Source organism: Arvicola amphibius, chromosome 7, assembly GCF_903992535.2.
Source record: "Arvicola amphibius chromosome 7, mArvAmp1.2, whole genome shotgun sequence".
Taxonomy (NCBI): domain Eukaryota; kingdom Metazoa; phylum Chordata; class Mammalia; order Rodentia; family Cricetidae; genus Arvicola; species Arvicola amphibius.
The window spans coordinates 91343489-91355748 of NC_052053.1; the positions used below are offsets into that span (position 1 = coordinate 91343489).

Consider the following 12260-nt stretch of genomic DNA (forward strand, 5'->3'; position numbering starts at 1 on the left):
CATACTGCTTTTAGGATGGAGCCGCTGCCAGAGAGGAAGCCGGGGTGAGGATAGGCAGACTGCCTCAATCGGGTGGCCTTTACAGCAGAACTCCCTCACAGTCCTTTGTGATGGTGGGAGCGGCTTCCTGACTGCCCCACTGCCACTCCCCTAAGCCCCTTACCTTCTACACCACTCACCCCCCCACCCTTACCACCCCTCCATCTTACTGCAAGCCAGACACTGTAACAGATATGGGTACTTGGTAGCAAAATCTTTCCTACCTACCTGGAAGGTGCCACTGTTAAGACTTGAATTAGAAATGCCCACCAAAGGCTCATCATGCTTTGAAGCCTGGTCCCCAGCTGGGGGCGCTATGTCGAGAGGTTTGGGAACCTCTAGGAGGTGGGACCTGGCTGGTGGAAGAAGGCCGCAGTAGAGGCAGGCCTTTGAGACAGGAACTCAGGTCCTGTATCTGGGAGTTCTGTTTTCTGGTCCCCTATGATGGAAAGAGTCTCTAATACACCCTTCTAAGTCACAAGCTCGACAATGACTTCACCACCATAATGAAGTGAAATCCTCTGAAGAGGTGAGCTGGAACAAGTCTTTCCTTCCTTAGGCTGTTTCCATCAGGTGCCATGGTCAGTGTTACACACACAGCACACACTGGCAGTAAGAGCTGTTTCCTTCTGCCTCTCCCTCCATCAGAGCCTTTCAGGGCCCTAACTCTGCTACAGTGTTGGCACCTGGGAGGTAGAGAGTTTGAACCAGAGGAGAAATTCGGTTTTCTGCTAGCTTCCTACCAACCTCCTATGGCAGACAAAGCTGGATTGTAACCCAGTGTCTATGACCCATCTTCCTCTTCCCCACACATGGGAAACTTAAACCCTTTCCCTGCCTGACCCATAGTAGGAGGTCATGTGATACCAATTCATGCCAATCAAATGTAAGTGGCAGTTTGCTAGAAGATTCAGTGAGGGTTATTTTCTCTTCATAAAAGGATATCTGTGGTACTATTCCTCTCTTTCTCTTCCACCCTGAAAAGCGAATGTGATTCTTGAAACAGTAACTGCCATCTTGTAATCAAAGGGGTTAAAAAAAAACAACTCAGAGAACCACAGGCACCAGCCTGATGTCGCCAGACTAATAAGTGCTGTCAGGAAGCAACTGAGGTACTCCATCATGCTTTAGAAAGACGATAAACATTTTGTGACATATCTTTAATAAGAACATGGAGGGGTGTATGTGCTCATGAGTGCAGTTGCCCAAGGAGACCAGATCGCTTCCCCTGGAGCTGCTTTTGCAGGCGGTTGTGAGCAGCTTAGCATGAGTGCTGAGAACCCAACTCAGGTCCTCTGGAAGAACAGTACATGCCTCCAGTCCAAAGAATAACCATTAAAAAAAACTGTTGGATTGGTCTTTCGGTTATTTGCAAACAAGTTATAAACTAATTGACACATTCCTACGCTCTGTGACTCTAGCACCACCTAAAAGCAAAAGAGAACAGGTTCCCTCAGGAACAGCGAGGGGCAGAGGGCACCACAGGTTGCACGATACCACGTAAGCGGGTGATGCAATCACCACCACCAAAGCCATGTTTTCAGCATGCTGTTTCTCCAAAAGGGTGATAAACTATTTCCTCTTAAGGAGAAACACCAAGGGCAACTACTTCAAGTGTTTTGGAGACGGAGTCCTCCCTCACCATCCAAGACTCAGTCAGATAGCCCTCGAGTCCAGCTACATCCTTCTCCTAGTTCTTCTGAGAAATCCATACCATCAGTCACTCTCTTACCTCCTGGTGCCCCCGTTTCCATCTCTGGCGAGAGGCCCTTCAAGGGGTGCAGTAACCACAAGAGCTGAGGACGCGATGCGCCTAAGCTAGGTTTTCACCATCTGGAAATCTAGGCTGATCAGGGAATCTGTGTCTCGTCTGTTGTTTTGAATGTAAGATTTAGACACACTTGTCAACTGAAAACAAGTGCATGTCTGTTGTTGTAGTTGGTCCTGGTCTCCTGAGAAAGGTACATTACTCAGGGGTTGAGTTCTTCCATTGATTTGGAAACCTAAGCTTGGCAGAGGGCCCTGGGGCTCTGTAAACATTAGGCCAGAGCCCCAGCAGGACCTACTGGGACATTTAGAGGACAGCCAGGGGAGCACCAAGGGCGGAGTGGGAGCCCAAGGCTGCAGCTCTCTGGGCTGCCTGGGCAGGGGCAGGGAGAAGCTGGGGCCTCCCTCCCATGTCTTCATTCTCTACGATGTGACTATTCCACCCTGATAATCACAAGCCCTTTTTCTCAACTACTCAGGACTGGAAAGTAGAGTGGATTATCACACAGAGACGGTCACAAAACAACAGCAAACTGCGTGACTTAGCCCTCAGGTCCCCAGAAGCTACATCTCACCACTGCGCAGCTACTTCTTCCATCCAGGAAGAGAACATGAGAGACAAACACAGGTAGGCAGCCGTAAAGAAAGCAAGCTCTGGGAGCACCTCACCAGGCCACCACTGGCCCCGCAGGCCACCACTGTCCTAGAGAACCCCAATTGACAGTCCCATAGAACCCCACCTGAGGGTTCCACCTGCTCCCGCAGCAAGGCCGTCCCAAGCCCAAGAAGCAGTCTATAAAAAGGTCTGAGATCTTAGGTAGTCTTGGCCCCATGGTGGGACCTAGCCTTGGATGTCTGCTTTGTCCATGCGCTGTGGCTTGTCTAGCCCCTCAGCTATCACCCAGGGTGCGTTCCTTCTGTAGGCAGAGCCCGGCCAGGCAGAGCACAGCTGAGCCTCCTACTTGCTGTATTGACTACGGACACAGGCATAGTCTCTCTGCATCTAAGTGCGCCCCCAGTTGGATGCTGGTAATGGTTGCAGGGGAAGCTGCTTCACCTTACTTACCATTGGCATGGAGACACCAGATGCTGACCTGCTGGTCAAACACCAGCTGCCCTGTGACGGCTACACAGTGACTCAGGAGGGTCCTGATCCATCTCAGAGCTGAGTCAATGCAATACACTCATGCTAGCGTGCGTGGCTCTGTGATTCAGAAATTCTTCCAAGAAGTACTACAAAGGCAGTTTGATGTGCGGGCTTTAAGATGACTGTTTCCACCCTAACCCTGCTTCTGCCCCTTGCTGGTTCACTAGGCTAATGACTCGATCGCTTGGGACTTCTGCTTCCCCACTGATGACATGGAGTTTAACACGACACCACGGGGCTGTTAAGGATTAAAGAGGAAATACATGAGCAACACTTCTAGGAGTGTCTAACACATTGAAAGGTCAGCTGTGATCATACGTGTTGCTCATCTGAGACTCTAATGAGCTATGACATGTCTCCAAAAGCACACATATCCCTCGGGCTCCTGAGCTCATATGAAGAAACTCTTGCCCGACCCTGCCCAATGCAACCCACCCTTGTCCCCACTCTACCCATAGGCATGCTCTGACCTCTTCCAGTCCCAAACCTATGCTTAGAACAGCTTCTCCCTTCCTGCCTGTCCCCAACTATGCCCCACGTTAACCGCAAGCCCGGCTGTCTCCGTCCGGCTGCCTCTCACCTCCTTCCAGCATCCTTTCTATTTATTCAGAGATGGGCTGAAGCCCAAAGGTTTACTGTGAAGAGTCAAGGTTATTAGACGCCCCCTCCCCTTAGGCACTAGAAGAGGCCTTGCACATGAGAGGCAAACTCTTTGCTGCGGCTTAATTACGCACAGATGTTGTGATGGGGTGCCAGCGTGCAGGAGCAATCTATCTACAGTTTTAAAAGCTGAGCTGCGTTTGCAGCGCAAAATTTGTTTCCTGCTTATGATGTGCTTAGGCGAAATTAATTACTCAGGAGCCCTCGTTTTCCCCATTGTCTTAGGAATGGTATGTGAGTTCTGGCAGCCGTGGGTCAGATCAGTATGTCAATTATTTATCAATTTGGCATCCTTGTTTCAAAAATCTGTGTTGTTGTTATTATTATTATCATTCCATGTCTTGGTCTGGCAGTTGCTAGTTGGCTCCAGCCAGGGGAGGATTCTGCTGTTTCCATGGAAACACTGGAGGAGACTGTTGGGTTCTCTGGCTCAGCACTCTGGCACTGAGAGACACCTCTGCCAGGTAAAAGGTGGCAGAAACTCTGAGGGTAGCAGACACAGAGTCAGAGAGCCTGACTAGAATTGGAACTCTACCCACGACACCACTGTGTACCGGCATGGACTGGAAGAGGCCACCTCCAGATGTGTCAGCGCTCTGTCAGAACAACAGTGCCTGACACACTATGACGCTCACTAAATGCTGATGTCTCTTCTCCCCTCTCCAGCCAGCACTTTGGAGGTCCTCTGAGCTCTTTGTCCTGGGTAGATTAAGCACTTCCTCATGGGAAGGCACCAAAATGAAGACAAGTGTCCTTTGTGTGCAAAACACTTTGTAAGACAAGCAACACTTGAATCTGCTTGCTCCCATTAAGAGGGAAGTTTCTAGAGCAGGGGCCAATCGACGGTGCCTACCACAGCAAGAGATCAAGAAAACAATAAATACAGAAAAAGGAATTTTTTAAAAACTGGGACATGCAAGTAGACACACACTTGAGGCCCTGCAGCCTCGTGCTCCTTTTTCTGTGTCCCTGATGCTGTGGAGTGTTATACCCCATGCCTGTGTCTCCCATGCACCCTGAGGTTTCTGTTGTATAGCTTTGCACGCTGTAGTGATGGTCAGGGACACTGCTGTAACAGAGCTGGGTACTGCATGAACAAATGTAATAAGTCTCTTCGAAACAGGATCCAATTGCAGCAGTGCTGGCTATCACTGTCGCCGGTACCAGCATCGTTCCATGTTCTATGGCGGCAGAGGCCACAGCACACAGCCCCACAGGGGTGCTCAGTTCATTCCATGCGATGAACAGATCCGTTCATTGACTGGCAGGTCAATGGTCGTACCACGGTTCGCTCTTTTGGAAATGGCCTTCAAGGGCTTTAACCTGGGTCTCCAACTACCAATCACCTACGTAAGAAACTTTGGCAGAGATGATCCCAACTCCCACCTTCTAAGCGAGGATATCCAGGGTAGGACTCAATTCCCCACCCCCCGCACTCATTCCTACTGCACCGCCCTCCTACCTTTAGGAAGTCAAAGTGCTTGAGCATGTGGGCCACCTTCTCTGCGTTCCTCCCTTCATTCAGGAAGTCCAACTCAAGAGGCAGATTCTTCTTGGCTTCATCCACCAGCCACATGAATTCAAAATCTGGGAAGAGTTGCTTCACGGCCAGGACAAGCACCTGAAATCCAGCACGCAGCCTGTCAGCCAGCCCAGGGTGCCCAGCAAGGAAGGAACACTTCCGACCTGCTGCCTGGGTCTCCTGTAGAGGACACGTGGGAGGGGAACTGTTCTCCTGGCCTCGGTCACTATAACTGTACCAGTTCCAAGACAATGAGAAGCTAACAGCATCCAGAAGTAACCTTGACGACCGTTGGCTAGGTGCTCCCTGGCTGGGTACCCAGCATGACGCTGAGCACTAATGTCCCTCTGAATCCACACAATTATGGGAGACATGTAGGTACATGCCATGTCACTAATCAGGGCTCTGAGAGCTCCTATGGTTTCCACAGCTGCCCAGCAAGGAAGCCCAAGGCCATTTCCAAGTGGCTCTACTAGGCTCCCAAGGCCTTGATCAGGACAGCTTCCATAAACCGTGCTGTGGCCACTCCCATGTCTGGTCTTACTTTGTTGTTGTTTGTTTGGGGGTCGAGTTACTAAACTTGGGGCTTTGCATGTGCTAGGTAGGCAAGCTCTCGACAGCTGACCCAAACCCCTGGCTCAGAGTTGTTCTCCACCAGTTATAAGGGGTGGAGGGGTGCTGCCGCAGTAGCTGACACTTTGCCTTTGAAGCAGTTACCATGCAGGCCGAGCATGCCTGACTCAAAGTTCTAAAAGCGGAAATGCCTGAGATCTGAAACTTCCTGAAGGCTCGAATGACATCACAAATGGAAACTTCCTCACCTGACCTCATGACAGGCTGCATTCAAAATGCAAGAGCACTAAAGTTATTGTATAAAATTACCATCAGGCTACAAGTGCAAAATGTATATGAGACATAAATGAATTCTGTCTTTCGACATCCCCAAGATGCCTCATTATATAGGTACAAAATTTTATAATCCAAAAGATCCCAAAACACTCCTGGTCCCCAGCATTTTTTATTAGAAATATATTCACCCTGCCTTATTTTCTGTTGCCTTCATAAAATAAGACCTTTCATAATTTAAAAAATGGAATAAATAAACCTACAGGCTTGACAAGACAAAGGTTTGTCCCCCTAGATGAAAACCTTAGACTTCTGGCACTGGGTTCACCACGGCTTCTTGAGGGACAAGATGAAGATGGGAGTTCGAGGGTCTCTCTGGCATCTGGGTGCGAGTTTGAGGATGTGTGTTAAACAACAGAGGCAGAGGACAAGAACCCAGTGAGAGGAGCCAAGCACATACCACACCCCCACAGGGGTGGGCACTCAGTGTCAATGCTCCCCTCGCTCCCCACCTTTCCTTTTCAATCCCCAGAGGGACTCTCTGAGCCCCCACCGACAGGCCGGTTCTGTGCCTCCTTTTGTGCTGGTCTCAGATTATGCACGCTGTACTAGACACACGTTAGAGAAAGAGAAATCAAAAGCTATTGGAAAGCCATCACCCAAAAGGCGTTTGCTGCTTTGTTTTGAGACCTTGTGATCTCTGTGATGTACCAGGTGCCATTTTAGAACCATCACACGGGGTTACTATGGTCAATTTCTAACAAAACAATTTTTAATTACATTGGGACATTGTCTAATTTCTTTTCAGTCTTGTCACTTACCGGCTAGACCTGTGACCTTACACCAACTGGCTTCGTTTATTGTGTTTCTGTTTGTGTTGCATAAAACAAGAAGAGGGTAGTGACCCAGTGGGCCAGGGCCCACTGTGCGTCAGACCCAGGCACCTGGACATAGCACCTACAGGCGCTGCTTCTCATCAGGTATCCTCAGATGACCCTCAGTGGGGATAGAGCAAGTGCGCAAAAATACAAGTGGCTGTCCTAGACCTAAGTCCAGCCTGGGGCACCAAGGCTATTGAAAGCAACTGGATTCCTCTTTCTGGGTCCAAGTTCAGAAACAAACAAACAACAAAACTCTGGGCATTTTGCTCAGGTCTGAATGCTCGGCCTCACCTACCAGTGCAGGAGAGCAGCCCAGCGAGGTCCCTTACCTGTCCAATTAGGGCTTGACCTCTTGGGCCAAACCCAGGTATACACAGGGAGGTACCTATAGCCTACACTGGGGGTAGCTGCTGACCAAGCAGCCATTACTCACTGCTTTTTGTGTGTTCATGCTATTTATGAAATTTTTAATTATTCTTAATATCCAAGTGTACTGAAAGGCATTTTAAAGGTTTTTCCATCACTAACCATTCATGTAATTAGTCATTCCTAATGCTATTGGTCATCATTAGTACTCTATGCCATTCATCACAAAGGCAGACACTTTATTAATATTCATTGCTAATAACTAATTAGCACAGTAGTTCATAACCCCAAATCTTCGCAGTACTCACAGAACTGGGTTCCATTCTGTGAGTGGTGGGTCCCTCAGTGGCTACACAGGCTCTCTTTCCAGGGGAGAAAACAAGAATCCTGAGAGCATCCAAAACTACAGACAGCACCAAGTCCTTTATTTACTCTTCTTTCCTATGCATAAAGGCTTATAACTCATACTGAGGCATAGCAAGAGAATACGGAAAATAAGTAATCATGATAATATACTGAAATAAAAGTTATACAGACGCAGTCTCAAAATACCTTCTTGTGCTGTACAGACTGTGGTTGGCTGTGGGTAACCAAGCCTCAGACACCTGAAAACCATGAAAAATCAAACTGGATAAAGGGAGACTCTGTCCTTCAAACTGAGAGGTTTGCAGGCCAGTAGGTAAACTCAACTGTACAATCCTGATGATTTGAGTTCAATCCCCAAAATTCAGAGTGGAAGGGAAGAACCTGACCCAAGAGTGTCTTCTGACCTCCACGCAATGCCATGGCATGCAGGCACCAGTATTCTCAAACACACACACACACATACACACACACACACGCGCGCGCGTATATGCAGACCATACATACACACACAAGCAACCTTTTTGGAGGAAGTGTGTCACTGCTGGGGCAGGCTTTGAGGTTTCCTATGCTCAGGGTACCAGTGTGACACTCAATCAACTTCCTGTTGCCTGCAAGATGTAAGACTCTCAGCTTCTTGTATAATACCATGTCTGGCTGCATGCTGCCATGTTCCCCGCTATGAAGATAATGGACTAAACTTCTGAACTGTAAGGGAGCCACCACAACTAAATGTTTTCTTTATAAGAGTTGCTGTGCTCATGGTGTCTCTTCACAGCAATAAAAAATCCTAAAACAGAGCCGGGCGGTGGTGGCACACGCCTTTAATCCCAGCACTCAGGAGGCAGAGGCAGGCGGATCTCTGAGTTCGAGGCCAGCCTGGTCTACAAGAGCTAGTTCCAGGACAGGCTCTAGAAACTACAGGGAAGCCCTGTCTCGAAAAACAAAACAAAAATAAATAAATAAAAATCCTAAGACAGGAGCATACACACACACATATATACATACGTGCACACACACACACACATACACACATACCCCATATGCATACCTTTTGTTTGTTTGTTTGTTTGTTTGTTTGTTTCCAGAAAGGGTTTCTCTGTGGCTTTGGAGCCTGTCCTGGAACTAGCTCTTGTAGACCAGGCTGGCCTCGAACTCACAGAGATCCACCTGCCTCTGCCTCCCGAGTGCTGGGATTAAAGGCGTGCTCCACCACCGTCCGACGTACCTACTTTTTTTTTCTCATTTTTTTATCAAAAATTTCCATCTCCTCCCCTCCTCCTCCCCCTTCCCTCCCCTCCCTTCCACCCATACCCTCACTCCCTCCTTCTCCAAGCCAAAGAGCCATCAGGGTTACCTTCACTATGTTAAGTCCAAGGTCCTCCCAACTCCCCCTAAGTCCAGGAAGGTGAGCAACCAAACTGAAGCTAAATAAGAAGGTGAATCCAAAGAAAAACATATAGTTATCCTCCTGGATATTGGAAGTAGACAAGATTGCAGGACAAAAAATGGGAACTTGGGGGTGGAGTGGGATGGGGGGATGGGGGGATGGGAAGAGAAAAGTATGAAGTGGAGGATGGGAAGAGCTTGGGGGAATAGGATGGTTGGGATATAGGAAGGGTGGATATGGGAACAAGGAATTATATATCTTAATTAAGGGAGCCATTCTAGGGTTGGCAGAGACTTGACTCTAGAGGGGTTCCCAGGTGTCCAGGAAGACACCCCCAGCTAGTTCCTTGGGCAGCTGAGGAGAGGATGCCAGAAATGTCCAGATCCTATTGCCATACTCATGAATATCTTGCATATCACCATAGAACCTTCACCTGGTGTTGGATGGAGAAAATGACAGAGCCCCACATAGGAGCACTGGATTGAGCTCCCAAGGTCCTGATGAGGAGCAAAAGGAGGGAGATCATGAGCAAGGAAGTCAGGACCGTGAGGGGTGCGTTCACCCATTGAGACAGTGGGACAGATCTAACGGGAGACCACCAAGTCCAGTTGGAATGGGACTGATGGAACAGGGGACCAAACTGGACTCTCTGAATGTGGCTGACGGTGGAGGAGGACTGAGAAACCAAGGACAACGTCGATGAGCTTGAACACTACAGCATGGATGGGCTCACTGTGAGCCTTGTCAGTTTGGTTGCTCACCTTCTGTACATACTTTTTTTTAATGAGAGACCTGTTAGAGAAGTCATCCGTCTCGCAGTTACAGCAGGTCACCAGCCCCCTACGTGAGGTGGCCAACCTGAAATCCTGATGTCAGTTATGAAGCCCAGGATATGCGCAGTCTTGCCCCACGGGTTGAAGTAGAAGAAGGGAGGGTCATGGGTTCGAGAGGGTTAGTAGCTGTTCTCACCTCTCACGGCTTACAAGAGTCAGGAACGCCCCGCTTCCCCTTCCCTATTCACTGCACACCCATCTAGGAGCCCAACCTAGGGAGATTCATTTTGGTTTCTTTCTGACAACAGATGCAACTAAAATAAAGCAGGTGTTGTCTTCTGTTTGCCTTTTTAAAATTGTTCCCCAAAATGCACTTCCTCCATAAAACCCTCCCAGAAGCCAGTGTTTGCACCAGCGGCCAGCACTTACTCAGCCCTTGCAGATGTCTATTGGGCACTCACACGCACGGAGAAATGGAAAAGCAAACGAACACAGGAATATTTCGGGGTATCCATCCTCCCCTCCAGACAATTACATGCACGGTTGAGTGACGGAAGGGGCAAGGTTTCGTTTTGGAAATCTGGGTGGGAACAGGGTTACCTCTGAGCTCTAACGGAGAATTTGCTTCCAAATCTGGAATCAAGGAACAGTGAGCAACTAATGCCTCCCTCAAGGTGCAGTAATCAAAACAGAGCAAGGCATTGTGGTCCATGCCTGGTGATGCCAGCACGAGAGCCGCTGAGGCCAGACTGTGCTGAGTTCACAAACAGCCTGGGCTACAAACTGAGAATCTCTATCAAAAAAAGAAAACTGAAGATAATGAAATTATTTTCCCATATAGTAATTTGCCTCACAGTAGAGAAAAATTGTTGTGAGACATACAATAATACAACGGAAAACTAGAAAAATGTGGAAGTTTGAAAACAAGTGATGGCATTTGTTTGTTGTTGTAGCCCTGGATGTACTAGAGCTAGCTATGTGGACCAGGTTAGTCTCAAACTCACAGAAATCCTCCTACCTCTGCCTCCCAAGTGCTAGAATCAAAGTCGTGTACCACCATGCCCAGCCACAGTGACATTTATTTATAATTGAAAAAAAAAGAGAAAACACTTGTCACTTAATGCCCATAATGTGCCAGCTGTATGCTACAGGAACTTTGCAGACACGCTCATTCCACCATCCTGCCCACTTTCTGGGCGCCCTGGGCACCCCTGGAACAGTTTCTATCCGCTCAGCCTGAATCTGGACCCAGGTTTTCCTCCGTCCTTCCTGGAGCCCTGTCTCCTATGAGACAGCGTGAGCTAATACAAAGAGTAAGCTCGGGGAAGGTGCAGAGAGAGCTGTGCAATCAGCAAAGCACAGCGGAGGTTGCTGCTATCGGGCACTGTTAAGATAAACACCACTCCGTGGAAAGCAGCACAGAGAGACAAGGTCCACACTGATCCGCGCTGGTAAAGACGGGGGCTACAGGATGGACGGTCAGCTCAGGGCCATGTAAACACCTGCTACTGGCTGGGTTTATCTTTCTCCAGGTAAGTTATTAAAGCTCATGTCTTTCAGAGCATAAAAGAAGAGAGTGAACACAGTTGCCCATGGGATGGCTTACATCCCTGCATACTTATGTATCTGTTTCTTTTAACTTAAATCGGCTGTTGGATTCTGTGCCAATCCAGGAATTACCTAGCCACCCACTGTTCAATCCACCCGTTTAGAAAAGAAAGAAGATGACAGACACTGTGGAAATGCTAAAAAGTTAAGAACGGAACTGTCACCAGTCATTTCTTTATAAGACCCTTGTGAAAGGCCAAGGGACATCAAGCAATAGATCAGACACTGGCACTCAGGCCGGAAAGCTCTGCCTCAATGCATCAGACCACTCGGGGGCCGTGGCACATGCATAGCCCGGCATCGACCTTGATTTAGATCCTTGGGGGGTGACAGAGCGAAGGTTGTTCTCCACCAGCTTCAGAGGTTCTGTGGGCAAGAAGGGTGTGGGGGGTGACATAGGGTGGTGCTGTGGGAACTGAGGAAGTCACCACCAGCAGCTTAAAGGCCAAGTCCCACCCTGCTCCAGCAAGGACCACAGCAGTACATATGGCCTGCTGAGCTCCCACCACCTTGGGCAGGAGAGAACTGCAGCGCTGGCCCCGCAGGTGGAAAGATGGTGCCCATCCCCTCGGTCCTTCCTGCTGAATCACTGTTCCAATCTCGGGGCCCAATTAGTCTGGCTCTGAGCAGTCACACAAATCAATAAGCGTCACTAGCGGTGCATCTAGAAGTGGAGTTACCCCGACTGCTCAAGGGACAGTAGCGGGTGATGATGACGAAGCTGAAACGCGTCCCTGGCTGAGCCTCTCTTGTCTGCACAAAGTCACTGGAGTCATCAGACTTGTCAGGCGCTGGGCTCTGAGTGACTTCCCTCTCTCTGTCATCTCACTACGCTCTGTCCCAGAGACAGTCCCCCATCCCCAAGGGTATGGCCTGGTTTGCAGAAAACACCAGACCC

General features: G+C 49.0%; 1 protein-coding gene across 3 annotated transcripts in view; it reads right to left on the reverse strand.

Annotated features, from left to right (window-relative positions):
• Positions 1–12260, reverse strand: part of Adck1 (aarF domain containing kinase 1) — a 92829-nt gene that overhangs the window by 16196 nt on the left and 64373 nt on the right. For all 3 annotated transcript variants that reach the window (XM_038336744.1, XM_038336745.1, XM_038336743.1), the window contains exon 6: positions 5076–5234. In XM_038336744.1, coding sequence (XP_038192672.1) covers positions 5076–5234 — 159 coding nt within the window. The remainder of the gene's footprint in view (positions 1–5075; positions 5235–12260) is intronic.